The following is a 27,653-nucleotide window of genomic DNA, read 5'->3' on the forward strand; positions in this document are numbered from 1 at the left end:
GTGTCTGCAACCATGAACTAAGCTGCAGTGTTTCACAAGTGGACCTTGCAAATGTTGTTGCACAGAAAACATGACCTCAGGCATGAGAAAACCCAAGAGCACTTTGGGAGTTTTTGGCACATAGAGTGTGTTGCAATTGCCTCCAATTTGCTTCAAATTGAGGAAAACGAGAATAATGGCACAGTGTGGAAACATAGAACATATTGTTAAACAGATTTGCAGGGTAGCACTGTACTGGTTGAATTTGCCACACATTTGTCTGTGTGGGTGTCTGGATTCTTAATAGGCTTTTCATATTTTGTATTTGATGTAGTTCTTATAGTAGCCCATCATATTAAATAAGTTGTCTTTGGTCCATGAGGTATACCTATAAGCAATGAATTAATGTGCTGTATTTCAATAAAGGCAGAAGCTGGTCCAATTAGTTTTTGCTGCAATCAGCAGAAATTACATAACAGGATTAAGTTGTAAGGAGGCTGTTGATGTTGATTGCACAGCCTCATTTTGCATGTTGTGTCTAACCTGTTGCGCTCAAGAGCCTATCAGGTCGGGTGCATAGGGTCAAATGATTAGTAATCATCAATGACCAACCTTAGTTGATCTCCTTAGTGTTAATTGAAGCACAATGGACCTTGGGTTTTTTTGGGCCCCTAAGGATCTGGGGTTCTGTGGTACTATAGCTTTGTCATATTCTGCCTGTCAAAATAAATAATATATGGTTGCCACATTAGTGAGAGGCCAAATGGTTTTACAGTGGTAAACATGTCATATGGATTAGATCATGACTATGCTGTCTGTCAACAGGATGTCTTTTAGTTCTGCTGCTCTTTAAATTTTAAATGTGTGTAGCAGTAGTAGTCTGCTTTTACAGAGTTTTAATTGCAGCTCCTGAGTCCTCCAGAAGCATAAAAACTTTTAAAACTTTGTATGTTTGAAAAAAAGGTCTGGGGGTGTTGTAAAATATTTTTTTATCCTCTACAATCATAAAATAAGCTACATACAAATTAAAGACAAAGTCCATCTCTCTAGCCTTTTTCTGCCTCTCTTTTTGACTTCTTCTCCCTGCGCACAGCAGTTGCTGTTTTAAGGTGAACCAAAGTCTTTGCAGTACCTTCAATTTTCAGGTACTGAAATTAGGTCTTTTTGTAAAACAATGTCAAAAGCTAGGCAAACTCAAGCAAGTCTTGCTCACATTAGATTTAGAAAGAAAGCCAAAGATGATGATACTTTCAAGGCAAACAAGAAATCTACCAACACCCAGAACCAGATAATCAACAATAACATTATTAGCACTGACTCTGGTAGTGTTGTTAGCACTAGTCAAACTTTGCTGCTGTTGATGGATTAACTGAACTTGAAGCCAGGGAGGACTGATTTCCAGGCTGGCATTCTCAGACACCTGTAAACAGTGTGCTCTGGTCTCTTATGTCTGATTGAAGGTACGAGTTGTTTCCCATTCTGGGTGTCATATATGTGTTCAAACGTTATCCTCTTTCTTAGTGCTTAATCACTCTTATTTACTGTTTATTGTGTTAGATGTTGTGTGTGTGCAGCCGCTCTGTGCCTGGTTTGTGCAGCTGACGGTGCTATTACATTGTGCCTCAGTGTGTGAATATTGTACATAGTTGGTGTCTGGGAGTCACAACAGCTGTTGGCACACAGTGTGTGAAATAGTGTATTAAGACGGATAGGTTTAATGCCAGTGTGCGCCATATGACATGTTATGTTCATGTACTTTATCCTCTCTGTGTTAACTTAAATGGTTTAGTCCCATTATTTGCAACCCCGCTATGACGCTTGTTTGTGTGGTAATATGGTGTACATCTACTGGCTGGGAGCCCACGTCAGACCGGATTCCAGAGGAGACATTTTTCGTCATTATTGTCAGGGTAGATGTGCTCTACTCCAACCCCTGGTCTCTTCTTGAGGGAAGTCAGGCTGGGTGCCTAACCACAGCTGCACACAACCACACATGCAGCTGGGGAAGTCATGTAAGAAGGGCTGGGCAGTTTTGAAAGGTATGTGTTAAGTGATTCTGTGTGTGCGTGTGTGTGTGTGTGTGTGTGTGTGTGTGTGTGTGTGTGTGTGTGTTTGTGTTTCATGGATTATAGATGAGGCAGTGGTCCATAGACCATAAAAAAAAACAGCATGAATTCTCATATTCCTCTGCTGATGTAATCCTTCTTGGTGTGTGTGTGTGTGTGTGTGTGTGTGTGTGTGTGTGTGTGTTTGTGTCAGACACAGCTTAACCTTTTTTGTTACTCTACTTTGGTCAAATAATTTTTCTAATTGATACACAACAGCCAGTGCACATACAGAGAGAGATACTTTTAAATACTTACACTGAGGCTAACGTACTGTACAAAGTGTGTGTATACAGCCTAGGATAAATCACTAGGTGACAAAATAGATCCTCTCTGCTGTATCTTGTATGCCCACAAATGTGTTCACAGCAGTTTGTTTATATGTTTCGTCCTCTGGACTTGATGTTGGTACATACTATGAACCTGCAATACATTAGTAGCATAAAAAAGCCATAGCTGTGCCAGAGCCTTGGGCTTTTAATATAATTAATAGCATCCGATGACAGTGCAGTAAAAGTTTCACACTTTTAAAAAGGAGCCATATATTGTTTCACTTATTATAGTTGCACAGCAAGTTGTCTGGCACATACATATGAGAAACTGTTGCTCTAGGCGCAGAGGAAGGCATTTACAGAGTGCATGATGGAACATATCCACAGACTTATTTTGAGCTTAAAATGAAGAGAATTTATGTTTTAAGGCTGTAACAACTTAATACCATGAATTCTGAGAAAGCCCACCAGCTTGGACCAAATCATGCCGATTCATCTCCTCAGAAATGATGTCATGTTTTTAGTTTGAATGTTTGATTTTATTTTTGTCATACAACTCAAGCTAATGTTTCACTTGGACCAAAATTGTGCATAAAATCAAGTTTTTTTTTTAGACGTTTTGATAGAAAGTTTAGATCACTGTTATTTGTTGGTTTCTGACAATTAAAGCCCTCAACTGTAAGTGAATTCAGTTGCCCACAATCCTTGCTTCTCCCCATATGACCTTTAATTATTACTGGTGCCAGCAGGTTAAGATGAAAGCTTTCTGCAGACCCTTGTAGTCAAATACGCCTTAAACAAATAAAGTCCTTATAATACCCCTAAAAAAGGGGGATACTACAGTGAAACATTTAATGAGGGCTAATCTTTAAATGAATCCATGCAATCAAGCTTGAGGCCTGGTATAATGGCCCTTTATTGAACAGCGGTTGTGGGTTCATAGTTAAGGAACATATTGAGAATGAAAGAAAAAACATTCTTAGTCCCACTTTCCTAGTCTTTGACATGGCTTTTTAGTTTGACGAGAAGCTTTACATTTCTGATCATCAGCTTGGCCTTATATAACCCTTGCAGGCCTCCACCTCTAAAACAGAAACCTGTTTTGGCTTCAGAGCAAAGCATGATGCTTATTGATTGTGGCTCCTCCAGAGAAACTCAGCTGAAGGTATATTAAGTTTCAGCCATGTGAACTGTTTTGAAGTTGCAGATCTGTAGATTTATTCAGCGTCTGATGCTGCTATATATATAGGCTATGTGTTATTGAGAGAGAATTGTGTGCTGTTGGATGGCTGTATACTTTTATTTTTGGAAGATGCTCAGTAGTTCTCTTATATCCGTTTCCAATGTACAGTATGGTATAATACAGTATAATCACTTCTGTACCAGTCTGGTGAGACATCTTTGTTTCATTTCTGTGGCAGCTGTCCAGTCTATGCTTAGTTTCAGTGTTTAAACATTTTACAGATGTGTCTGCCTCATAGCTGGTTTTAGGAAAGAACTGGTCTTTTCTATTAATTTCAAGTCATTGAGCTAATTCTAATGGACTTTTTACATCAGTTTTCAAGAACCAGCTCCTGGGTGTGCTCCACAATGAACAGAGTAAAAAATGACTAGCAAACTGTATTTAATAAGCATGAGATGGAGTGACTTGCTATCAATCACGTGTGAGGTAAAAAATAAAATATCTGTTCTGGTGTGGATTACACAACCCACAGATATAGTATATTAATACAAATAATAATACGTGGTACTACAAATGTTGTATATTAAATCTATAATTACTATGTTTCCAATAAAAGGACTTAAAGATTATGTGGTAATTTCATAGTGAACTATATGCAAATGTTTGGACACAGCATGAAAAAAGATTAACTTTGACTTACATTAATTTAAGTCAAAGTAAACATCTCTGCAGTTTGTTTCCATATGACTGAGTATCCACGTGAACACTATGTGAAATATGTGCCCTGTGTGTGTGTGCCAGCAGTCAACTGGGAAGGTGAAGGTTGTTTTCTTTTTTTTTTCCTTATCAAGCCTTCATGGCTCTCTGAGGAATGTTTATAGAAAGCAGACCTGTTTCCTTGCCCTGATATTGTTGTTTGCTTTTTATGGCTGATTGATGGGGAAGGGGGCTTGAACAGAAAGACAGGAAACATCAGTGCCAGGTTCCTGAATCTACCCGAGCAGCTCAGAATCAAAGCTAAAAGATAACAACATGTTTGTCTGGTTCTCAACAACAATGTTGATACAGCATTAATATGTATAGGTACTTTTGTGTACTTCATTTTCTCAAACGTTCTATGTAATAAATGCTAGATGTTTCTATTTCTTATGAATTGTGGGTCTTTCTGTTTGAAACTTTTATGATGTTTTTTAAGTGGTGTGTAAATGATTGAAATCAGAATGTTGTTTATGACCTGGTAATGGAAGTGTTGATTGCTATCCTAGGCTTATTACCCATATTTATTATAGAAATATTTTTGCTTGAGTGCAGTTCAGCAGTGAGAAATCCTTGCAGGAGTCATGCTATGCACCTGTGAATGGATCCATATTTTTTAAGATTAGGTCTGTTTTAAATGTATATAGAACATTAAAAATTAGTGTTACACTATATTACTGTGTGTCTCACATAAAGTCTGTCATATTCTCATATATGCTGCCAATGCATCCATGTTGAAAATTAGCAGTAAGAGGAAGTTGTAAGAGGTAAACCCACCCATTCGTCTGGTCAGGTACAGAAAAGTGTGTAGGCGTGAAGATATATTACTTTGGTAATTTTCTGTAAGATCCTCAAATTTTAACATATGCCTATAAAATCCTTCCCCCTCCAGGGGCTTTTTGCTTGAGTTAAACGTTAACAGCTCATCTTGAGCTTGTTGTGGTGTGCTAAATGCCAGTGTGGTCGACTCGTAGCAGAGGCTCGCCTCAGCTTGTCCAGTTTCCTTGTGACAACAATCTTCAACCTCTAGGTAACTTCACCTGGAAGACTGAAAATCTTCACAGACATAGGTAATTGTAGTAAAAAATGATTGTAGATTGCTGAAAGAGATTTCAAAATAAATGATAAAAGTGTTAAAGATGACACATGGAACTGTAGCTGTTCAAATTGTCATTGTCAGAGTGTTTTACCTCCTGGACCACTGGACAGCTCCATCCAGTGATAAGACTAAAAGCTCTTGTCTTGTAAACAATGACATCCCTTTTCTTTTATCTGTTTTCTAGAGCACAGTTTGCCTAAAAATAAGAGTGATATAAGATTACGGTTAAGGCTGTGGCAAATCCTGCACCATAAAATGGTAAATATTAGTGTACAGTTACCACAATAACCATAATAACCACAGTATCACATTATGTGGTTATTTTTCTGCATATTTTTGTGGATACAGTACCAGGAATACGTCACAAACATTTTTGGGACTAGTTTCTGGCCTGGCATTCAGTCCTGTGGTTTAATGGTAGAATTCACTTTATTAAAGTCCCCCTCTAGTCAAAAAATGTGTTTTTCTTATTGATGTTTGCGCTTCAAAGTGCAGATGATAATTATATGTGGGCAGAGTTTGACACTAAAAAACTGTTTTCCCATTTATCAGCTGAAGGGAAAGGTTTTGTAAGTTAATGATCATGCCTACAGCCCTTTTCCGTTCAAGTCTGTCTCATCTGATTTGTTCTGTTAATCTATTTGCATGGGTTTACACTGGTTCCTAACATCTGACATCTCCTGTGAGTGAGCAGATGTCCGATGACATCATGTGGAAAAATCTTGTCATGTAATCATCACTAAGATATGAAATGGAGAGAAGCTGAAAGATATTTTTCATGTTTGACAGAAGCGGTCTACTCCTGCTGCTTGTCTTTGAGCCACGTTTGACAAAACACCTCACAGACGAAGATGAAATTGGAATTGATTTTATCATCTGACTCTTCAAAATGTTGACGTGTTGCCTTATTACTGGTTTGGGGATTGGCAGAAAAAAAAAGTGAAAAAGAGTTACTTCCTATCAAAAATAGAAAGAGCTGATGATTGCAATCTTACATAGCTGGATTTTCAACCAGCCCTTTAAGGAGGGGACCTTCATGGCATACCCCCCCCAGCACACACACACACACACACACACACACACACACACACACCCTCACACACACACACACACACACACAGACTGATTCTTTATGGCTGCCCTCTCCCCCACTCCTTGTTCTCCAGCACTTGGCCTAGTGCCAGACAGTGAGAGCCATGCTAAATGTGTAAATCAGCGCACTGGTAAATACCAGCTCTAAGCTGAAAGAGCCTGGGAAGGGAACGTAACCCCCGCTGTAGCTTTGGAACAAAAGAAACAAGCTGTAACTTCTCCCCCTCTCTGTGCTGTCAGTCCTGTCCAACAAAGACGGTGTGAGAATGAACAGACACTCCGGTGGGCTAAAGCCCACTTTGAGTCCCAGCCATGGCAAAGAAACATGGCAGGGACATGCTGACACTGTTAGGTCTCTCATGGGGTTCAGCTTGTTTATACACATGCAGACTAACATACAGTATGTATTCTTTATGTTGTTTATCTTTAGATTTGTATGATCTGTCACAATTTTATCTGAATGACATTGACCTTAATCTTTATCCAGTATCACCTCAGACCAACCACCAGTTCCATGATACTTTCATTTATTGCACTAGACACACACGCATACATACACATTATACAATAGGGCTGCTACTGTGCTAACAATTATTTTCATTAGTCTTTGTTAATTAATCAAATCATTGTTTAGAATATAAAAATCAAATACTTCTAGTAACACTTGTCCATTTTAGACACTTATCTCATTGTTCCAGGCTAAAGTTAAACTATATTGAACAGAGTACAATGATAGTAACTATAGCATATGAAAATAAATGCCAAAAAAAACCAAAACAACAATAAAAAAAAAATAGACAAACACAACTTCACATTATTTGTGAAGTGTTGTCTTATGCTGTGGAACATAGAGTGGTGCAGACACAAGGAGACAGTGTCTGCCATTCAGTCAGTACATGTGCTGCTGCTCAATGTGCTCAGTAAATCTGAGATTTTCCACAACCTTTCCTGGAGAAAACCAGAAGTCATAATTTTCACAAAGACAATAAAAAATGTAGATCTAAACAGGAAGAAATATGTTTAATAATCATTCACAATATACTGATGCATCAACGTTGTAATAAATTGATAATTATATATCACAAAGTAAACAAAGGGCAGGAGTACTTCGACTGAAGCTGTCCCATCATTCCTTTCTGCTTTGATAATATCCCAGTAAGACCATACAGACCAACACTCTTGCACACTCCACCTTCACGGCTGTAGAAAACCTTCTGTAACTGGTTATGCCTCACAAATTGAATTTGCACACTGAATAGCTCTGCTGGGATGTGCCAGATGCAGAGATTTGGATAAACATAAAAGCACTCAGGGCAGCCGTGTGTTTATATGCCAATGCAAAGGGCCCGGGAAAGTTTCTTAAGCAACAACGCATAGTCCTATGCTCTTTTCCACAGTGGAAACAAGCTATCCTGCATGGCATGTCATTTCACTTCTTGGAATAAAGCTGCAGTGTATTTTTCTCTGCCATGATGTATCGTTCTGCTATTTGATTTTCCTATTTTAATTTTGAGATTTATAGACATGAGCAGAGATTTTACTGAAGGTTGGTTGCCCAAATAATGAATCACTATTTATCTACGGCTCTGCACCAGTCATACCATTAGTAAGGGCCTTTTTCAGACCTGAGAGACTGACATCAGTTACATAATGGGACAGTGTCTGGAGTGTGTCAGTAGTAAGCAGGAAGCTGACTGCATGTGAGCACTGTCCTACAAGCCAGAGTTGTCTGACATGGACTTTTGTCTGCAGGAAATGGGCCCTTGTTTAATGTTGTTAACACAAGCATGTACGGAATGCAACAACACAATTATCCATTATTATATTACATTCATTTGAATACTCCTGATAGCATCAACACACACTCTCACCAGGCCTCTTGCCTACGCACCACAGATTATGGACAAAGATTTTGTGTAGGTTTTCATCAAAATTCAGATGTGATTCAGGAGCCATTGGTTACATCACGTCTGATGTGTCAAATTAAAAAATATATATCTGATTATAGTTCTGTGTTACTGAGACCAGTGGTATGTTCTGATCTTATCTTGTGATAACTTGAAAATACTCATACTCATTACAACTGGCTTTTCCTGAAGAACCTGAAAACAAAGATGGCACTGGTGTGCCTGGCAGGCTGTCTCCCTCTTCTGTAATCCTGTACATTTTTGTTCATGATGTCCTATTATTAACAAGGTTCTTAATCCTGTAGTTTCTCCCTTTTCTCCATCTGTTGTAAATTTCCCTGTGTGGGACAAATAAAGGTTCTTCTTATCTTATCGTATCTTATCTTATCTTTTTGATAAGACCACTTTTTGACCACTTTGATCCAGTCAATGCCTAATTTGAATGTGGCCAGGTTACAGTAGCCTTGGAGCATGCCGTTATCACACCATACCTCAGAAAAACAAATTTGGATCCCTTGGTTTATTTTTGTCCACTCTAAAATTCTTTTTCTGTCTAAGGTTATGGAGAAAATTGTATACACACAGTTGATGACGTTTTTAGAGAATCATTGTTATTAACATTATCATTATTTGACAAATTTCAGTCTGATTTTAGGTGTCACCATAGTACAGAGTTCATCTTACTAAAGGTTTTAAATGACATTTTATATTTTATGGGCACTCTTTCATGAGTTGTTATTGGACGTAACTGTAGCATTTGACACTGTTGACTATTGGATTTTGGTTAACTGACTGGCAGATTTAGTCACTGGAGCTCCCTTATGCTGGTTTCAGTCATTGAAGATTGGTAACCATATTTCCTTTCCTAGGAGTTTTAGGTCTTGCCCCTGTTCTATTCTCTATTTACCTTACGCCCCTGGGTCCTGTCTTTACTAAATACTCCAGTACCATTGTATGCTGATGATATACAGATGTGCCTATTTCTCTGACTAATAATATTGCCCTGGAAAACTTATTTGCCCATCTTTCTGAAATGAAGAGAGAGACAGAGAGTATAATTTTTGGTTTCTCTGCAAATCAGACTGCTGCCTTAGGAGAATTAACCCCCTTTATGAAATCTGTTGTGAGAACTCTGGGAGTAATTCTAGACTGTAACCATAAAATAGATAGTTAACGAAATACTTTTGTGGTTTGTAGTAATTTTTTACAATGTAGGCAGTTTTCCAAGCTTAAGTCATTCTCCTCACAGACTGACATAGAAAAAGCTATTCATAAGTAGCTCACTAAATAACTGTATTGCAGTCTATGCAGGAATTAATCAGTCCCTCATTAGATGCCTTCATTTAGTTCACAATGCTAGACAAGGACAATAGATTTTGTCTCGTTTTTATATTCTGTCTTTCTATTCTGTTTAGTTATGTTGTTTTTTGTGTGAAGCACTTTGCCCACAATTCTGTTGTCTTGAAAGGGCTAATAGAATAAACATTGATTTTTTTTTTTAGATTTGGATTTGATGAAGATAGAGTTAGCTTTGTTGAGACATTTCAATGAAGACCACTAAGATAAACCTCACAGTGTCATGAAAAGTTAGGGAATCGCTAAGTAGGATTTATCCTGTGGGTTGGGATATTTCAAATTTTTGGACTGGTAAACATCATTATCTCTAGAGCCATGCTGCTAGCAGGCTGAAACTCATGCTGCTTTTCAGAAGTTTATTATCACCTTATTATATATTTTCATGCAGACAATTTTTTTGTCCAGATTATTTTTCACACAGAGGTTTCCCACTGTTTGAACTGTGACTGGCCCACTAAGTGCTAAGTGCTGACCTACCCCCTGCCTTTAGATACAGTGAATTCTCTCTGTGGTTTCTGGAAGATCCTGGCTGTGCCTCCTTCACCAGACTGCAGGGCTGCAAAGTTCTGCTCCAGCATCAGTAGCTACTTATCATGAGCGAGAATGTGAGCTATTCTGGTGTGGGCAGACTATCCCTCTCAATCTGACCTTTTACATCAGAGTTTTTATTAGACTGGTGACACTTCTTAACTTGTTGTTGATATTGTCTCTAACATAATTAACTCTGTTTAGTGCAAATAAAGAGTATGAATTTTATTAGACATGACATTCAGCTAAATGTCAGTTGCAATAGCGTTTCTGTTGTTTGGAGACTGAACTGCCTCAGACATGAACTAGCTCTTTGTGTTACCTCTGCTGGAACAGTGTCCCTAAAAGGGTGAATTTAAAAATTACATTTCATCCTCACAATGCAGTAGATAGCCAGGTCAAAGCAGTGTTTATTTTGTTTATCTAGCAGACACCTACAGATTACCAATAGCACTATAGCAAAACAACTCTGGGGTACAAACTATGACTAGAATATGAGTGATGAACCCAGATGTCAAGTCTGTCAAACACTAGAACGCTGTATGGCAGTTTCTGATCTACTGAGATAGGACGTATACAGTACCTTGGTAAAGTTATCCAGCCACAGTAAATGTAGAATACCTAAATAGAATGAGACATTTGCCTTAACCTTTTAAAGGAAAACAGTAGATACAGATACAAGGTATTCTCCCTGCTGTGTGTGTTTGCAGGTATTTAAGTGCTGAATGCAGTGTATTGTAATAATGATGCAGTGCACTTTGGCATAAATAGATGAAAAACAATTTTATGCAAGACTGTCCTATTGCACCCATATAGTGTTATTACTAAAATTAAAGTTGATGCATGCAGTTTATTCAGATGTCTCTTTAATAATAAGTACCTCTTCCAGAGAAAGTTCGTTGAGCATGTACTTTATATAGTTCTTTCAATGAATTCACAGTTGCCCACAGTGACTCATTAGTTTGACTGGCTCAGGTGACATTGACATTAGGTCACTAAACCACATATACTAATACACCCACACAGTCATAAGAAGACATCTAGTCAGGGAAATAAGTGGAAGCACAGGTAGGGGTGGACAACCAGGGAGCTTTAAGTGTCTATGTAAACACAGAAAGTAGCAGGTTATATACTTGTACAAGATGAAATACCAATGAGGTCACTTATCTTCATACTGGTGGTTACTCTTTGTAACTGTCTCCCTGAGAAAGTAGCAAGCAGAAAATGACACTAATGTGCCGCATGAATAACTTTTCGTTTAGATGATCTTGTTTGCATGACTGTGTTTCTCTAAATTAGGATAATTTTCAGAATATTTACAGGATATTCCAAAAATATTGCAATTATGTGGATACTGGATACAGTGTGTAAGTAAATTTAGCGATACAGGTTGCATATTCAATGACGTGACATGGTGACAGAGTGATAAGGATTGAGGAGTAAGGCAAGAGCTAGGGGAATGGAGGTGGTTGTGGGAGAATTAGAATAACTTGCAATTGAGATGATTTGAGCCAGACAGAGATACTGTACCCTGTCAACTCCAGACACATTCCATCATGCCAGACATAAACTCTCAAAGACTGAGACACATTCCACTGGGATGCCATCATTCACGTGTGACAGACTATGACAGACAGGAGCCACCGAGGAACATTTTGTTCCTGTGAAATATACAAAAAGATTCTTCTTTAGAGTTTCTTTAGATTTGAACTTTAGCAACTAATGAGAGAAGTTATTTCCAACAAGAATCTATCCATTCACTTCCCAATCATAACTTCACTACTGGTGTTTGTGTATTAAGCATCTTAAAAGCATGTGAGGGTTTAACGGGTGTACTAACAGTCACTGTATCAGAGCATGTCTTAAATCTAGGCACTGTCTTGTTTCAAAGCAATGCATCTGCTTCTATTTCTAGGGACTGAAACATGCAATCTGATAAAGGTTGTTTCCTGTTTAAAGTTAACATAATGACCCAAGGTGACTCACACATCCTCAACTTCATGAATCTAATCAGCTGTTCTCACACTGTAGTGGCAGTTATCCGGTGGTTCTTTTTGTTTGGTTAACATCCCCTCCTGGCAGATAAGTAGTATAATCAAGAAATTACTATATAAATTATGATCGTAGGAAACTTAAAGCTTTCAGAAAAGGAGCTCAGGCATTGAAGCAGTTACAGAGTTTTATTTAGAAAACTAAGATAAATTCTGGCATCATGACAGGTTATTTTTAAAACTTTATCCAAAGTTTTAGCATCAATAAGACTGTGATTTGAAACCTGTGCATGTGTGTATGTGTGTATTTTTGCATCTGTATTGTACATCTGACACTTTTCCCATCTTTGCAGTTTGTCAGTTTTTCATAAACATGGGTTTCAAGCTTTTTAGCCAACTTTCTGTTCAAGAGGACTAGATTTTTTTGTTGTTTTGTGAGCACATGCTGAATATGCTTCCTTCAAATGTAAGGCAAAGCAGACCTCAACAAAAGAGAAAGCTTAGTTTGCCGTAATTAGCCTTGGATAACAGTAGAGCAGTAGCAAATATGGAAGCTGCTTTTAGATGTTAACAGTTGTGATAACCTCTGGGATTAATCTTTCAAAACTAAGAAAAATACACACTTCTATTATCCATCCATCATCTATACCCTCTTATTCCTTAACCAGGGTCACAGGGATCAGCTGGAGCCTATCCCAGCTCTCTTTGGGTGAAAGGCAGGGGTCCACCCTGGACAGGTCACCAGTCCATCACAGGGCCACATAGAGACAAACAACCTCACACACTCACACTCACTCCTATGGGCAATTTAGAGTCACCAATCAACCTGACATACATGTTTTTGGACTGTGGGAGGAAACCAGAGTACCTGGAGAAAACCCACACAAGCACAGGGAGAACATGCAAACTCCACACAGAAAGGCCCCTGATGGGTTTTGAACCAGGAACCTTCTTGCTGTGAGGCAACACTGCTAACCACTCAGCACCGTGCTGCTCTCACTTCTATTATATTAGAGTAATATAGTGTTAAGAATGATGAAGGATATTAAAGTTAAAGGCTGACAGGAATCATGAGGCTTTCCTGTTGTGTCAGTAATCTATAGATGATAGAATGGTGTAAAAGACTAACCAGTAAAAATTTGTTTATAGTTTATAGGGATTTTTTTTCCATGGGCAGTCTCACAAACATGGCAAAACAGGCAAAAGGGACAGAATAGCCATGCAGAGGAAGGAAACATCAGTGGTGACATCCTGTTTGTATTCTTCCTCATCAAGTGTCATCATTTCTGGAGGCACTTAATTTGAATCTACTGTTAGAGGCCATTATCATTATACCCTTCCTGTTTATCAGCCTCTGTTTTCATGCTCTCGCTCACAGAACCATTATAAAAAATGTTGAATGGTAATTGGATTAGCCTGGGCACTTGACAGATCATAAATTATGTTGGAACAATCCCACCTCTGCCCAACCACAGCTGATACCTCAACTGAGTCATCTGGAGTCAGAGTTCTTGTTGCAGAGATGTGCATTCAGCTGCCCACTCTGCCATTACCTTATCATTTAAACTTATATTAGCATTGTTGAGTTCTGTTGTTATTATTTTGGTCAGAACCAGTACCAGTGGTTCACATAGTCCTTTCTGATGGAAATGCTACATACAGTTTGCTAAAGATACAATAAACAGTCTTATTTAAAGGAGCATTAAGTGATTTTTTTTTGCCACTTGAGGGCAGCATGACATGTTGTTGGAAACATTAACAGATTATCACCTCATGAGTTATATCTTTGTTAGCCAAACGCACCTCTGTGTTCACTAATGTTCACCTGCTGCTGCTGGAAATGAGGCAAGTGAGCACTGAGCTCTGAATGAAAGCAGTGGATTTGTGGACTGTACAATGATAAGCTAAAAGATGCTAACAACAATTTGTAGACCTGAGTGAACCCACAGAGATGGTGGGTTTTCACTACAATTATTCCCTTTCATGTTGCACAGCAGTTCTTCTTATTGTGTATAAATATGTTGATCAGTGCAGCTAGTAGTATAAATCTATAAATGAAGCCTAGCCTTTTCTGGTTGTTCACTGGCATTTTTAGTGAAATACAGTATCGGTAGCACATTAAAGCGTTCTGGATGCATTTTCTAGTAATGAGGCCATAAAGTATAATCGAAATACAGTTACCGCAGGAATGTTATGTTGTGCTTACAGTATATTAACTGCACTATAATTATTTCTCTTTTTTTTTCAGGTGTCTTCATCTTGTGTTCCTGCAACAAACTATGAGCTGGTAAGTAGCACATTTTTATTTTTATTTTAATAATTACTTCCATGCCATAGAGGCCCAGCAGGCATTACTGGGTCTTTCCTAGTGAAATATTATTGCAAACAGGGTTGGGAAGTAACAGCCTCTATCAGTGACACTAACATGGCAGTTACTGTTGCAGATAATGAACCATTATCTGGAGATCGCCTGAGACAAACTTGTGATTAGGGGTAATATAAATAAACCTGTACTGTACTAGAATAAATACTGTCTGGCTGTTGTTTTCTATGTTTTTCCAAAACTGTAATATACTGAAGTTGTGATTCTATTGCTGTATTAATTTTGAAAACAAAAAAATAATCTAGATAATGGTAAATTCTGTCTCCTTGAACCTGCTATATGATGATGCTGGATTTTGGTTTTTAGAATAACACAAAGTGGGCCATAGTCTGAGTATGAAGGGTTTTTGCAAGGGCAATAAAAACATGCTTGCTCTGTTCCCTTATTTGGTATTGGCATTAGAAGCTGTGTTAGACTTGGATATGGTTTACTCACGCTCTTTCTTGCATGTTATGTGTTTAAATAGTTATTGGGTGCTTGACAAACCAAAGCAAATATCCCCTGCACTTTTCTGTGCTCAGAGATAAAATATTTCATAAAATGTCTTGTTTTACTTTTGTAAGGCCTGCAGTAATCAAGAAAGAATTTGTTATCAACCTCTACCAATGCTTTCACACTAGATACTTTCTACATGAAGACATTGGTTTAAAACCTGCAGCAGCATGGGCCAAATTTTCTGGGCATTGTTAAAGGGCTGATCAGTATTTGAAATGAACACCTTCGGACACAGAGTGCGACAATTTACCACAACCATCACTTCCCATACTACCTGTATGACATAAACATTCACTTCACTAACATACCCTGCAGTGTGACAGGTGAATGTTTAATGGATGTGTTCAATGAAAACATGAGAAGTTGGGATTGTGCGTTACCAAATTAATGCAGAATACCAGTTAATTGCAAGGGGTTCACATACTTTTTCTTGCCACTTTATATTAGTTAATGCAACCACAGATTATATTTCGATCCTTCCTTCCTCACTATCTAATTATGAAAAAGAACAGTTTTAGACATAGCCAACGGACATCTCACTCCATTATATCTCTTTTCTCCTCAACTTGCCAACAGGAGTCTCCCCAGAGACTTTTGTGCAAGCATTAAAAGATGCTGATTACACTCGTAAATGCTGATGAGCTGAGGTGTAAAACATTTGTTAATGCATCAAGGAAAGTGGAGTAAGAAAGAAGAAAAAAACAGCCAGATGGACAATATTACCTTGCCAATGAAGGAAAAGGAAGTACATCCAGGTTACTTTTATGCACTTAAAGAGTTCAATTCAGTTAGGGTATTGCTGGGAAGCCTTATTGTGTTTAGTTTATATTGAAGTTCATATTACACACAAGATCATTCTGCTTGTTCTTACAACAACTTTCATTCGTCTGGTGTGTAACAGGAACTTGATGTGCTTTGCTTTCTGTTTCTGTTTGTGTTTTTGTGTGGACGTGTGAGCCAGCAGGCCTGCAGTGTGTCAGCACTTCTCAACCCCATGTTTGGTGAATTCCTTCACTCAAGGCCAGAGACAGACATGAGTTACTGCCCAACTCAGGTGCAGACTGATTGCAACATCGGCCATTTATTAACTGGGTAGCTGGAGAAAAATGTTGAAAAAAAAAAAAAATTCTTATGTTTGCATATCCAAACATTCCTATTAGATGGACGAGCTACAACAAATACAAGTTACTGGATAATGCTCCTACTAATTGGAAATCATATTTATTATACATATATATTTTTTTTATGGAGCTAGTTCTCAGTTGTAGAAGAATAACAGGTGCTGCCTTGTGATTCTACTCTTTCATACCCTAAACCTATTAAATAACTGCATTTTTGACTATCATGATCAATATTCCATTTTCAGTGGTTTGTACTTGGAGACAACAGAGTGGGCGTAGTCTTACCACCCAAAATAAACCACTTGTATCAAGGAAAACTGGAAAATTAGCACTTAAACCTAGTGCTGACTACAGATTTTCAAAAAGTTAGTTAGTTTATTGTCACACTGACATAGGGGTGCACACACTGATTACCAGTGAAGTCTACAGGTTGCAAGATTATAGATATTCTGGCTGTAGCTGCAACTAATGATTATTGAACAAACATGCAAGAAGTCATTGTGTCAATAGCTCCAATGTATAAAAGTCATACATCAAATTAAACTTCACACAATAAAGCTGGAGTGGTCAGTGAGTTAAAAAGCAGGTGCCCTCTTGTGGCCCTCTTGGAGAACCTGACTAGTAGCAGGGAGGTCTACACCTTTATTTTATACTTTTCTATTGCAATTTCTCCAATTCCAAGGTGCTTCACCTGGGAGTGTGTCTTATTCCCTTCTTTTGCCCTGGGGGCAGTAGTTAATAATCTCACCACTTGGACCATTTAATAGTGGAATCCTGAACCTTTTGCAAAGCAGAAGGAATATGCCAATTTCAGGAATTGTAGATGTTCAGAATTCTATTTGTTTTTGAGCATCTTTAGGATTTCTTGTCCATGTTGGGTTAACCTCTAAGCATATGTACAGTAGTAGAGCCACAGCATTGGTAATTGACAGAAATAACAGTAGGTTATATAAAACTTAGTGTAACATGCTGAGTGTTAAATCAGTGTCCTTTTGAAGCTAGCTCTAGAAAGGTGATGCCAACTGACAGTCCATTTAGTGTAATTGATGATGTGTGGCTGGAATATCCCATCCACCGATGGTGATGACAGAAGTGACTACCCCCACTCAGACTCCCACATTTAGAAGTGTATGCCGTGCTGTAAAGCATGCCGGGAGCAGCTGGTGCTGCCAGGAATAGGTTTTATTTTGCAGAACCACAAAGGCAGGATGGGGGGATGGAGGAAGAGATATTAGGGATTGTGATGAGGTTGACTGTGCACCCAGACACATGCCCCTGAGAGATGCACATAAAGAATGCTTGCACTCACACGCAGAGATTAGCACGCGTACTTAGAAAACCATAAACCACCAACACCTACATCATCAAGCTTCTTTTTCTGCAGTGGGGGAGCAGGTCCAGGACGTTGCTGAATAATGAGTAACTACAGGGCAGACAATCTAGATGTGGTTTAATTAGTGCTGTGTTTAGAACCACACATATTTCCCTGATGTGTCCTGTTTTCTGCTCTATATACAATCACCAATTAGCTGTCCTGTTAAAATATACAGTATGATCGCAATTCCTTAGGAATGTCTGAACTGGCCAGATCAAAAAAATCAACATGGTTAATTAAACTAAGAGCCAGGTTTCATGTGTCGCTGTTTTTTTAAGAGTCCTTTGAGAGAATCCAGCATTAATAAGAGTCTATATATATTGCATAGACACATCCAACAGGCAGGCATCCAATGACTAAGCAAAGTACTGGGACAACATGATTTCCCCCTTGAATATCAGTGCCAAAGGGTGCCTGATAACAGCCTGCTGAGCCATCTAGGAGGTGGAGTAGGCCCCAACCTATCTCTACATGTCTGTGGTCCTGATAACCGATAATGGCCATTGAAAGATGTGATAACGTGTAGTGGGTGCAATTCCTGGTCCTAAGGCAAAAAAACCCCTCTGTTAAACCATTAGAAACATACTCCCATAGTTGATGCAATGGGATTTTATCACAGTTACCTGAAATTAAATCTTGTAATTCTTTCAAATGCAGAGAAGACACTGAACATGTTTAGAGCGCAGCTTAAAAAACACTTTCTTGTTTTTCTCTGTTCTTGGTCATATAACTTTATTCTGTGGTTTGTTTCCTATATGTACTTTTTATGCATTGTTCATTTTGAAAAGTGCTGTATGAGATACTGTTGAAATATAGGTTATAAAAATGAAATTTACTTTTTCAATTTTATGAAACAGAAAGTTTTCATTTTCAATCAGTGTCATTTATAGATTGAAAAAATGTAGGGCTTTTCAGTTTACAGTGCTAAATTACATGTAAACAGTGGCTTGTAAACTGCAGTTTTATGAAGTCATCCCACAAGTCAAGATGTAGTTATGGCAAAACAATTCCAATCTCATTCACTTTGACCTATTATCATAATAGACTGGTCTGCATGCTAAACTGTAATTTACAGTTACCAGTGTTACAAAGTGCCGTATGAAGAAACATCAGTTCAGACTGTGGTCACCCTCAGTCCCTTTATTTATGCCAGGCCTTCCAAAATCAAGTAACTGCTATTTATCAAATGCCAGCATCCTCCTTTTCCTGTCTGTCAACCTTGCATTTTGGGTTGGTTTCCTATGGTTGATTCAGTTACTCTATTAATAAACAGCACAGAAGATTGTTTGGAAGAGGCTTGAGACTTTTCACACATTCAGACATTCATATCCTCCAAAGGATGAACTGTAACAGTATCTTTTGTAATTTCATAATATTGTAATTTCAAAAAAGTTTAGCCATGGATTTTCTGTGAGCACAGTGGATAGAGCTAGTCTAAACTACTACATATTGGGTAGTTAACATTTACATTTCATAGCTCTCGTCTAAGGTAATAAAAAAAGGGTTGCACCTTTAGTTATTAGCACAGTTACAAATGTTACTGGGTTAGTTTTCTGACGTGGGTTGTCTGTATCTTTAGAAATTACATCCCCAACTTGTTAGGCTGATGCTAATATGACCACTAGCTATTAGCATGGATGCAGACAGCAAAAAGACAGGTATGAATCAATCTGTAATGGCATTTTGGAAGGCACAGACAAAATTTGGCTTAGAAGCTAAAATACATACAGTACTTTATGACTGTAACACAAATTATTGGATAACCTACAGAATAGACCATATTTCACATATCAGCCTCTATGCAGAGTTAGAGTTTGGAATGAAGGAGAAAATGAACTGGTTTAATAAGTGTGTGTGTGTGTGTGTGTGTGTGTGAAAGAGCACGAGACCCCCACAGCGCACACACACCCACACATACACAGGAGTAAAAATACTTGGCACATGCCTTTGGAGACTACTCCCTCCTCTCTCACATGTTGGAAAAGGCTTTTGGTTACATAACAGCTTAAGTGGTGGGGTCTGTATCAGTAGGAGAAGGGGACAGGCGGGGCGAGAAACACAGAAGTCCAGAGGTGGATTATGGTGACAGAGAGCTTGAGGGCTTTTTTCCCACAGCAGGAACTATCCACTCTCTCTCCACTGCTCCTAAGGGATCCCTGGTATTTTAGAAGAAACCACCCCCAAACTCCAACTGGGTGGGAATGGGAATAAACACACACTTCAACCTGAACTCTAACCCTGGACTCACACAGGCCTGTGCAGGCCCTCTTTCCTCAGCACTGTGTTTACATTTCTGGAACATGGCTGTGTGAAAGCTGCAGATGAAGGACCATGGAGCATGAGAGAGTTTGTGTATGCCTGTGCTTGTACATATGTGTTAGTGAGGCTGGTAGAGTAATATGGTTTATGAGCTTTTAGTGGTACCACATTGTGATCATATTTTGTTATTATTTTACAAAAGCTCTCAGTGAAAAGAAGTGATTCCTAACAAAGTTTCTTGGTGAGGGTTTTGTCAAATGAATGTTTGCTGCTTTAAACATTCATTTGATCTTTACTTTACTTGATCTTTACTTGTTCTGCCATACAGAGTCTTAGGGTGACAGAGAGCTTGAGGGCTTTTTTCCCACAGCAGGAACTATCCACTCTCTCTCCACTGCTCCTAAGGGATCCCTGGTATTTTAGAAGAAAATACCTTAATACATTTGTTTTTTGAGGAAACTATGTACATATGCACATATTGTCCATTCTTGCTTTAGAGAGAAGAATGAATGTTTTGCACTATGAACTGAAGTGAACCTTCAACCTTTGCAGGTCCTTTTGCCCCCTAGTGAAACATCACCTTCTCAATAAAGCTTCAGCTTGGCTTCAGCACTAGTGAAGCAGCATTGCCTTTTTGGGCAGCCACTACAGGGGAAGAGCTTTCATGTCACTTGCCAAACTGTTGTGCATTAACTTTGAAGGCACACATGTTCATAGTTTTCAGGAGGATTCAGGTGAACTCTTATCACTGTATGCCAACTTGTCTCTAGGGTTGCAGTTTGTGTCAGTTCCCACTAGAAGGCACTATAGCACATGCCAGCTAAAAGCTCTTACAGGTGTCCTTTGTCAAATATCTGTCATTCTGGGTCACACACTGTGTTAGACACACCAGAGCATTCAGCCAATCAGAAGGTAGTCTTTTGAAGTTAGTCTCTGGGTTCAAAGTTACCTGTCCTGGTGCTCCCAGTACATGGAAACAGGATCAGAATCTATTTGCAAATTTATTTTAACCTCAGACTGATAGACACAACAGCAAGTGGCATCTCAGAGACAACCACTATTTAGACTAAGTAGCACACACACTTGGTCTGACACACATATAAACATAAGGACAACAACATATTGGAGCTTTCCATGTGCGGTCCGACAGACTACTCTGGCTGGGAGTAGCATCAGAGCACACATTCAAAATCATGTATATGTTTAGTGTAATCATGCATAATAATTTAAAAACACTAAGAAGTGAACTTTTCTTTGAGTTTTTCAGTTTCACACACTCATACAGAATCAGCTATCTTATGCTCAGGTCCCTGACTGAACCTAAACACTGAATTATTCCCCACCCTCCCAGCCAGAGCTGCCTGTTTCCTTTCAGGGAAACTTCTACTCTCACTCCTCGTCTCACACCCACACTCACACATACAAAGCGGTGATGTTAACCACTCTGCTGTCCATGCTGAGCTGGCTGGGTCCAACTAAATGGGCTGTGTCCCGAGCTCTAAAGATGCCCATCTGTATATTTAGCCCATGGTCATTTCCCAGGAGGCGCAGCTTTGGGCTACATTTATAAGTACTGCTCAAGGGGGGAAACTCCCAGCATGCTAGCTACCTCTGTTTTCCGAAAGGAGTGGGCTATAATTTGGTAAATTGGTCAAAGGAGCCACTGTGCTCATGTGAAAGAAAGCACATGGTACGGCAGTGGCAGAGATAAAGAGCTGTGGGTGAAAGTTATGCTGTGTTGTACTGTACTTGTAGCAGAGAGACACATGGCTGTGGCAATGGTCTTCAGTCATGTTTGTTTTCATGTGATAGTCTTTACAAGGACTTTGGAGCATAAGTAAAAAAGCTGAAGGATACTGAATGCTCTCCTCCTGCAGCCTCCTCCTGCAGCCAATTCCAGCTGACATTGGGTGAGAGGCAGGTTCCAGGCAGGTCAGCCTATCACAGCACTGACACAAAGAGGCAGGCAAAAACACATTCACACCTACAGACAACTGTTCGCACCATTTAACCTAACCCCAAACTGAGGACACCCATGCAGGCATGGGGAGAACATGCAAAACTAACAACATAACTAGCAAAATAAGTCAGATGGAGCAAGCAACAGCAGGAGTCATATCAGACTGGTTGCAAACCCCAGGTTAGCAAAATGATTACCTAGACTCTGTTGTAGAAAAATCAAACCCTCAGTAAAACTTTGACCTACCATACTAACTAGACTTTGTGCAAAGAAGAAAGTGACATTCAGGTAGACATTATCTAGTTTGAATACTGGCAGAAGTTGATCTAAGCAGAGAAAAGTCGGTCAGCTGATTCTGACAGAATATGGATGTCTGTTGCATCTGCTGAAGTAATCTTTATCACTCTGCCACCGCCCAGACGCCCGTTCATGCAGTGGGAAATACTGAACTTGATTTTCCTTTGTAGCAAAATGTTGTCACATTGTCTATTATTCTGAGATAAACAGTCAATATTTAGCTCCAGACCAAAGCACATGATGCTCAGCTGGTTTAAGGTGAAGGCATGGCTGTGCCAGGGAGTCAGAAAAAATAAGTATCTACAGGGAACAATGGTTTATTTTTTAAAAAAGTTATTAGTACTCTCTTGACTGCAGAACAATGAATCCTGTTCTTTAGTCTTGCATCTTTTGTAATTAATTATAAAATCATTTTTGGAGTCTGCAGCAGTCTGCTCGGGGTATGTGATGACATTTGCTGTTGGACAACAGTATGTCCTGGATACAGGGATTCTAAGGTAATCAGCTGTTGATCAGAAAGTTGCAAAATTATTGTGACACAGTGCTCCTGGACTAATTTAAGAAATATGATCAATTTAAATTCACATTACAGACATATTTCTTGGATTTTCTTTTGTCTCACATACAATATAATCCTCACTGGTACAGCACTGCAATGAATTTGCATGAACTACTTGCGGGGCTTGCAGGGAGAAACCCATAACTCCTGTCTAATAACTGTACAAAACCTGTGCTCCTCGTTGTGGAGTGGGAAGTGGAGGTTTACATAAAAGTAGCTGCAGCAAATAAACTATAACTTTTCTTTTTTATTCAAGACTCTCCATTCCGTCAAAGGTCAGCAGTGACAATACAGAAATGCAAAAGTGAAAACTAATAGTAAATTATTTAGCATGGATTTACAAACTTGAAATGAACCAATGTTGGCAGCACTTTGGTGAAAATAATGGTATGACTGGTTCTGTAGTGTGACTGCATCTTTGCTGGCTGATTTTTTTTGTGAATTTGATTTGATGTGTGTGTATCAGCTTGTGAGCACAGTGCTGCTTGATGTCCTATTTTGGATGTTATGGTTTCTTAGCTGAGATTTGTAATTGACTTTTTGAGTTTAGTTCAATAGGTCTGCAGACTTTGCTCAGGAGGAAAACTTACAATGCATAGTGTTCTGATGTTTAACCTGTGATGGCAGTTCATGATATGGCTTTGGATAGGTGATTAGACAGATTTATTTTGCACAATTTGTATTTACTAAAAGTCTTTGATACTATTACTGGTCTCAGTAGTTATCCTTTGAAGAGGTCTGACAGAAACTGCAGTCCTTTCTTCTGTGAACTGTTTTGCTGATACACAGGTTTGAAGGATTTTTTTCATTTTTCTGAGTTAGTTGCAGCTCCCAGTCACAATGAACAGACACACACCAACCATGTGGCTGCAGTCAAACAAAGTGGAAATGCACACATGAGAAGATATTACTGTCTGTGTCTCTGTGAGTTTTTCTGGGTAAACACAATAGCCTCTTACTTGTGTGAAAATGCCTGCGGCTGCAAACTCTGGCCTCACAGTGAATCCATAGACTACATTTAGAGCGTCTGGTGTTTCCGTTTCCTTCATTTCTAGAGGCATCTCAACTTTTCTCTTTGCCTTTGGTTGTTTTAAACACTGTAAGTTGTTATGTTACTGGTGAGGCTGCAGTAGAGAATCATTCTGAGGTTGGTCTCACTCTTCCAGGTTGGTGGTTAAGTTTGGACATTTGGAGTCTGTGTTCTGGGGCTTGCACAGCCAGACTATAATTTACCCTTTGCATTTACTGTTTATATTCCACTGAAGCTATTTTACGGAAGCAGACCATCGTTGGTGTCACTGCCCAGCTCGCTGTGTGGGACATGCTACTGAGCACTACCAAGCAACACTTTAAGTGTTTAGCTCTTTGGCAGTCTGTTGTTGAATTATTTTACGGACATGGCATGATGTTCTTTATCTTATAATGTAATGTAATTACATCCCATGAAAATACCAAAACCAACAATGAACTGATCCTTTGAAGGCTCAGTCAAATCCAATACCCCCTTATAATTAGATAATTAGAACAAGTTAGGCATATATGTTGCATACAGAATTGGTGTTTGGGTGAGATTGGGTTGTGAAGTCACATAGTATTGGGAAATGATTCAAGACTTCCCATGGGATTTGCTGAGAATAAGAAATTTCAACAACGTGACTAAGTTTTAAAAACATGGGGTTGAATTCATCTTATTAAAAATTAATAAACATCTTATTAAAACTGCTTTCTTGATATATTTGTTTGGAGAATAATAAAAATATGTTTTCAACATTTTTGCCTAAATAGTATTAATCTACAGTTTCCTGTAGACTAGATACAAATGTTTGGTCATACTTTTTATCATACGTTTTACAATTTTCTGAAAGGTTCTAATATTAATAATAGAAATATTGAAAAAGTGATGAGTTTCAGTATCAATGCTGTGCCCCTTATGTTTTACTGTGAAGTGCAGGCAGTTACTCAGATGTCTGAGTAGTCCACACATCACTTCTGCATAGAGACAGAAAGATCCACAAAGACAAGGGTCCTTATTTAATGATCACAAAAGACCAAACTTTACATCCACCCTGCCTGCTAAGGATGTATGATGCAGGGCACTGCAGGGAGCAATGTGTAGTTTTGTTTGACTAAAAAGTGCCCTCAGACATATACTTTCCTCCCTGCCTGGTGCTTTCAATGCTGTGTAGACTGACTCGTCCTATGCTTCATTTAATGAGTAGAATCTGTGTGTGTCTGAGGTTAGCCAAGCCCACACAAGCTCATGACATCATGGATTGCTCTGATGTTTTTTTAGCTTCATCTCTCTACTATGAAAGTGTGTTTTTACTTTCATCTTTCTCTTTTTATACCCCACAAGCCTGCCTTCTCAACTGTCTTCGTTTTCTGTTTCGTCTATCAGTCAGCCTGTCTTGGCTCTACATCCACCTTTTTTTCATTCCTGTTTATCATGTGTCCCTCTCTGTCCCCCCATCTCTCTCCATAGCTGTATATGGCCTTGAAAGAGAGAGTTCCATGGATGGACTCTCTGGTCTTGGCTAATAGAAGCAGACTCGTCTCTTTGTGTAAATATTTGCACAGAAGGATTATAGATGGCCCCATGCATTCAAGGTGGAGCCCTACTCTGCTTCAGGCCACATTAGGGCAAAGAATGATGCTGAGCGTTGCATTAATACAAAATGAGCAGTAGATGACATGAGATGATGTGACATTACACAATAAAACACAGTGGTGAGTTTTTGAGGTATAATATGTTGCAGCTACTGACCTCACCACTTATTTTTACTGTCTTTTCTAAACAGGCACCGAGCAGTGACCTCCCCCTCAAACATGTAGACACCATGGTGAGTTTCAATCTGCATGTTTATTTATTTTTTCTTAAATTTCTCTTTTAGTTACTGAACAGAAAGAGCCTGTTCATCTGGTGGATAACGAACACACAATTTTTTGTTTGCCAGTAGAAAAGTAATAATTGTGGACAGAGAAATTTCATGACAACAAATGCTCTCTCTTTTTACAATATATGTTCAGGTTAGGGATAGACTGAGATCACTGCTATGGCCAATAATATTATCAAGATATATTCAATTCCCAATCACTGATGTTGCGTAACTTCACTGTGCTATGACTTCATTGTCCTGTGTGGAGGTCTGACTATGATTCATTCTGTTAGAAAGTGAAATAGTGTATAGATGAAAATACATGAAGAGTGGATTATTTGGCCAGAACACATTCCTGTCAAACTATACCGAAAGAAATGGCTTTAATAAAAGATGTCTTTAATGCATTTAAAACTTTGCATGACACCTATGCCTATATAGTTTAGGAAATAATGATGGAGCCAAAGTAAAATATTTAGCATCTCTTCAGAGTAATGACCAGTATGTGCATGTCTCGGACTCACTTGGCACTACTTGTCTATGACATAACATCCTGTGAGTTTTATTTTGTCTGGGAAAGGAAGGCTCAAATAACCAATTTATAGTTAGTACCTAAAGCCAAGTGCCCACTTTCTCTGCAAGGACCAAAATAAACACAAATGCACCAGTGGGCCTCTGTGTTTATATGTGTGTGGCTGCTTTTATTGGCATTTCCTTTGTTATTCCTTGTAGTGTACTACTGAAGAGCACAAGCTTGTTATTCCGCTAGTCGTGCAAGAGCTTCATATGAGACAATCTGTCACATCTAATGAGTTTTCCCTCAAGTCATAATTTGGTCTGCACCTTAACTGAGTGGCAAAACCAGAAATACGGAGTACCCAGTGTGTATATGTGGTTAAATGTGTTTCACGCATGCTGTACAATCACGTTTTCATGGTATGCACGTGTGAATTTATATGCATGAATGTACTGTATGTATTTGTGTGTGTGTGCATGGCGTGTGTGTGTGTGTGTGTCTGCAGAGGTTATGGACATTTTCTGTGTGGTTATGCTGTGACGTGTGGGAGATGTTTAGCCACTCCTCAGTGCCTCAGAGCATCAAAACATTTGTCTTATGACTGCATGAGCCTTTCTCACATCACTGGATCAGTTTCTAATTTGATGTACTTGAGCTTCTTGCCTTGTTCACTGTTATTTGTTGATTTACTCTGCTGATCTGAAGTAGAAAATTAGATGTGCTGTAGGTGTAAAGCATTACTGTTGAATCAGAAGGTTTAACAAACAATACCTTAATACATTAATAATGATACAGATATCTGAGGTGCAACAGAAAGCTCAGGAAATGATGATATACCTAAAAGGGTGAATATACATACAAACATACAAAAAACACATACAGAACAACAACAGCATTAATAATGTAGCTTCACAGCTCAATACATACACTCAGAAGAGACTTTACAGAACCCATTTGGCTGGTCATGACTTTAGACATGGGACGGCAGAGTTACAGTCAGCTGATTGTGTTTGTGTGCACAAACATGCATCAAACCCCACATGTTTGCCTAAAGAGAACGGGTTACAGATGGAATTTAGATCCGTACACAGATGAGAAGCAGCAAGGGCGGGAGGGAAAAGTTGAATATGAGGGGGAGAGATAACGTGATGGGAGGCAGAGTGAGAGGGGGGAGGGTGGCCAGCACATGGGCAGAGAGAAAAGGAGAAGAGAGGCAAAGAAGGGAGAACACAGGACGGACAGAAGGAGTGCCGTGGAGGACTCTGAATTGGAGTGGCCTAGTGCAGGCAACAGCCCAAAATAGAGCCCTTGTTTTTTTCCTTCTTCTTCTTCCTTTTCTCCTCTGCTGTGAGAAAAGGGAGAGGTTTCACAGAAGAAACCTCACTGCTGGACACAAAGCAGTGAGAAACAGAGGGAGCTTTCCAGAAATGAACCCAGGAGGGTCTTTGAGAAGGCGGCTCTCCTCTCTGAGGGGGGCATGGCGATGGAGTACAGGCTACCTATTCAGGAAGGTAGGATGAGATGAAGGGCAGATGTATAGATG

The 27,653-nt window shown here is 39.0% G+C and overlaps 1 protein-coding gene across 15 annotated transcripts in view; it reads left to right on the plus strand.

Moving 5' to 3' along the window:
- The window catches only part of tns1b (tensin 1b), a 146,845-nt gene that overhangs the window by 66,685 nt on the left and 52,507 nt on the right, over positions 1-27,653 (plus strand). For 12 of the 15 annotated variants that reach the window (XM_026296460.1, XM_026296466.1, XM_026296468.1 and 9 more), the window contains 2 exons: positions 14,517-14,555; positions 25,516-25,557. In XM_026296460.1, the coding sequence (XP_026152245.1) occupies positions 14,517-14,555; positions 25,516-25,557 (81 nt within the window). Of the gene's footprint in view, positions 1-14,516; positions 14,556-25,515; positions 25,558-27,322; positions 27,622-27,653 lie in introns of those variants that run through there. The other 3 variants (XM_026296467.1, XM_026296474.2, XM_026296473.2) reach the window with 2 other exon arrangements.

The sequence above is a fragment of the Mastacembelus armatus genome, chromosome 21 (assembly GCF_900324485.2).
Source record: "Mastacembelus armatus chromosome 21, fMasArm1.2, whole genome shotgun sequence".
Taxonomy (NCBI): Eukaryota; Metazoa; Chordata; class Actinopteri; order Synbranchiformes; family Mastacembelidae; genus Mastacembelus; species Mastacembelus armatus.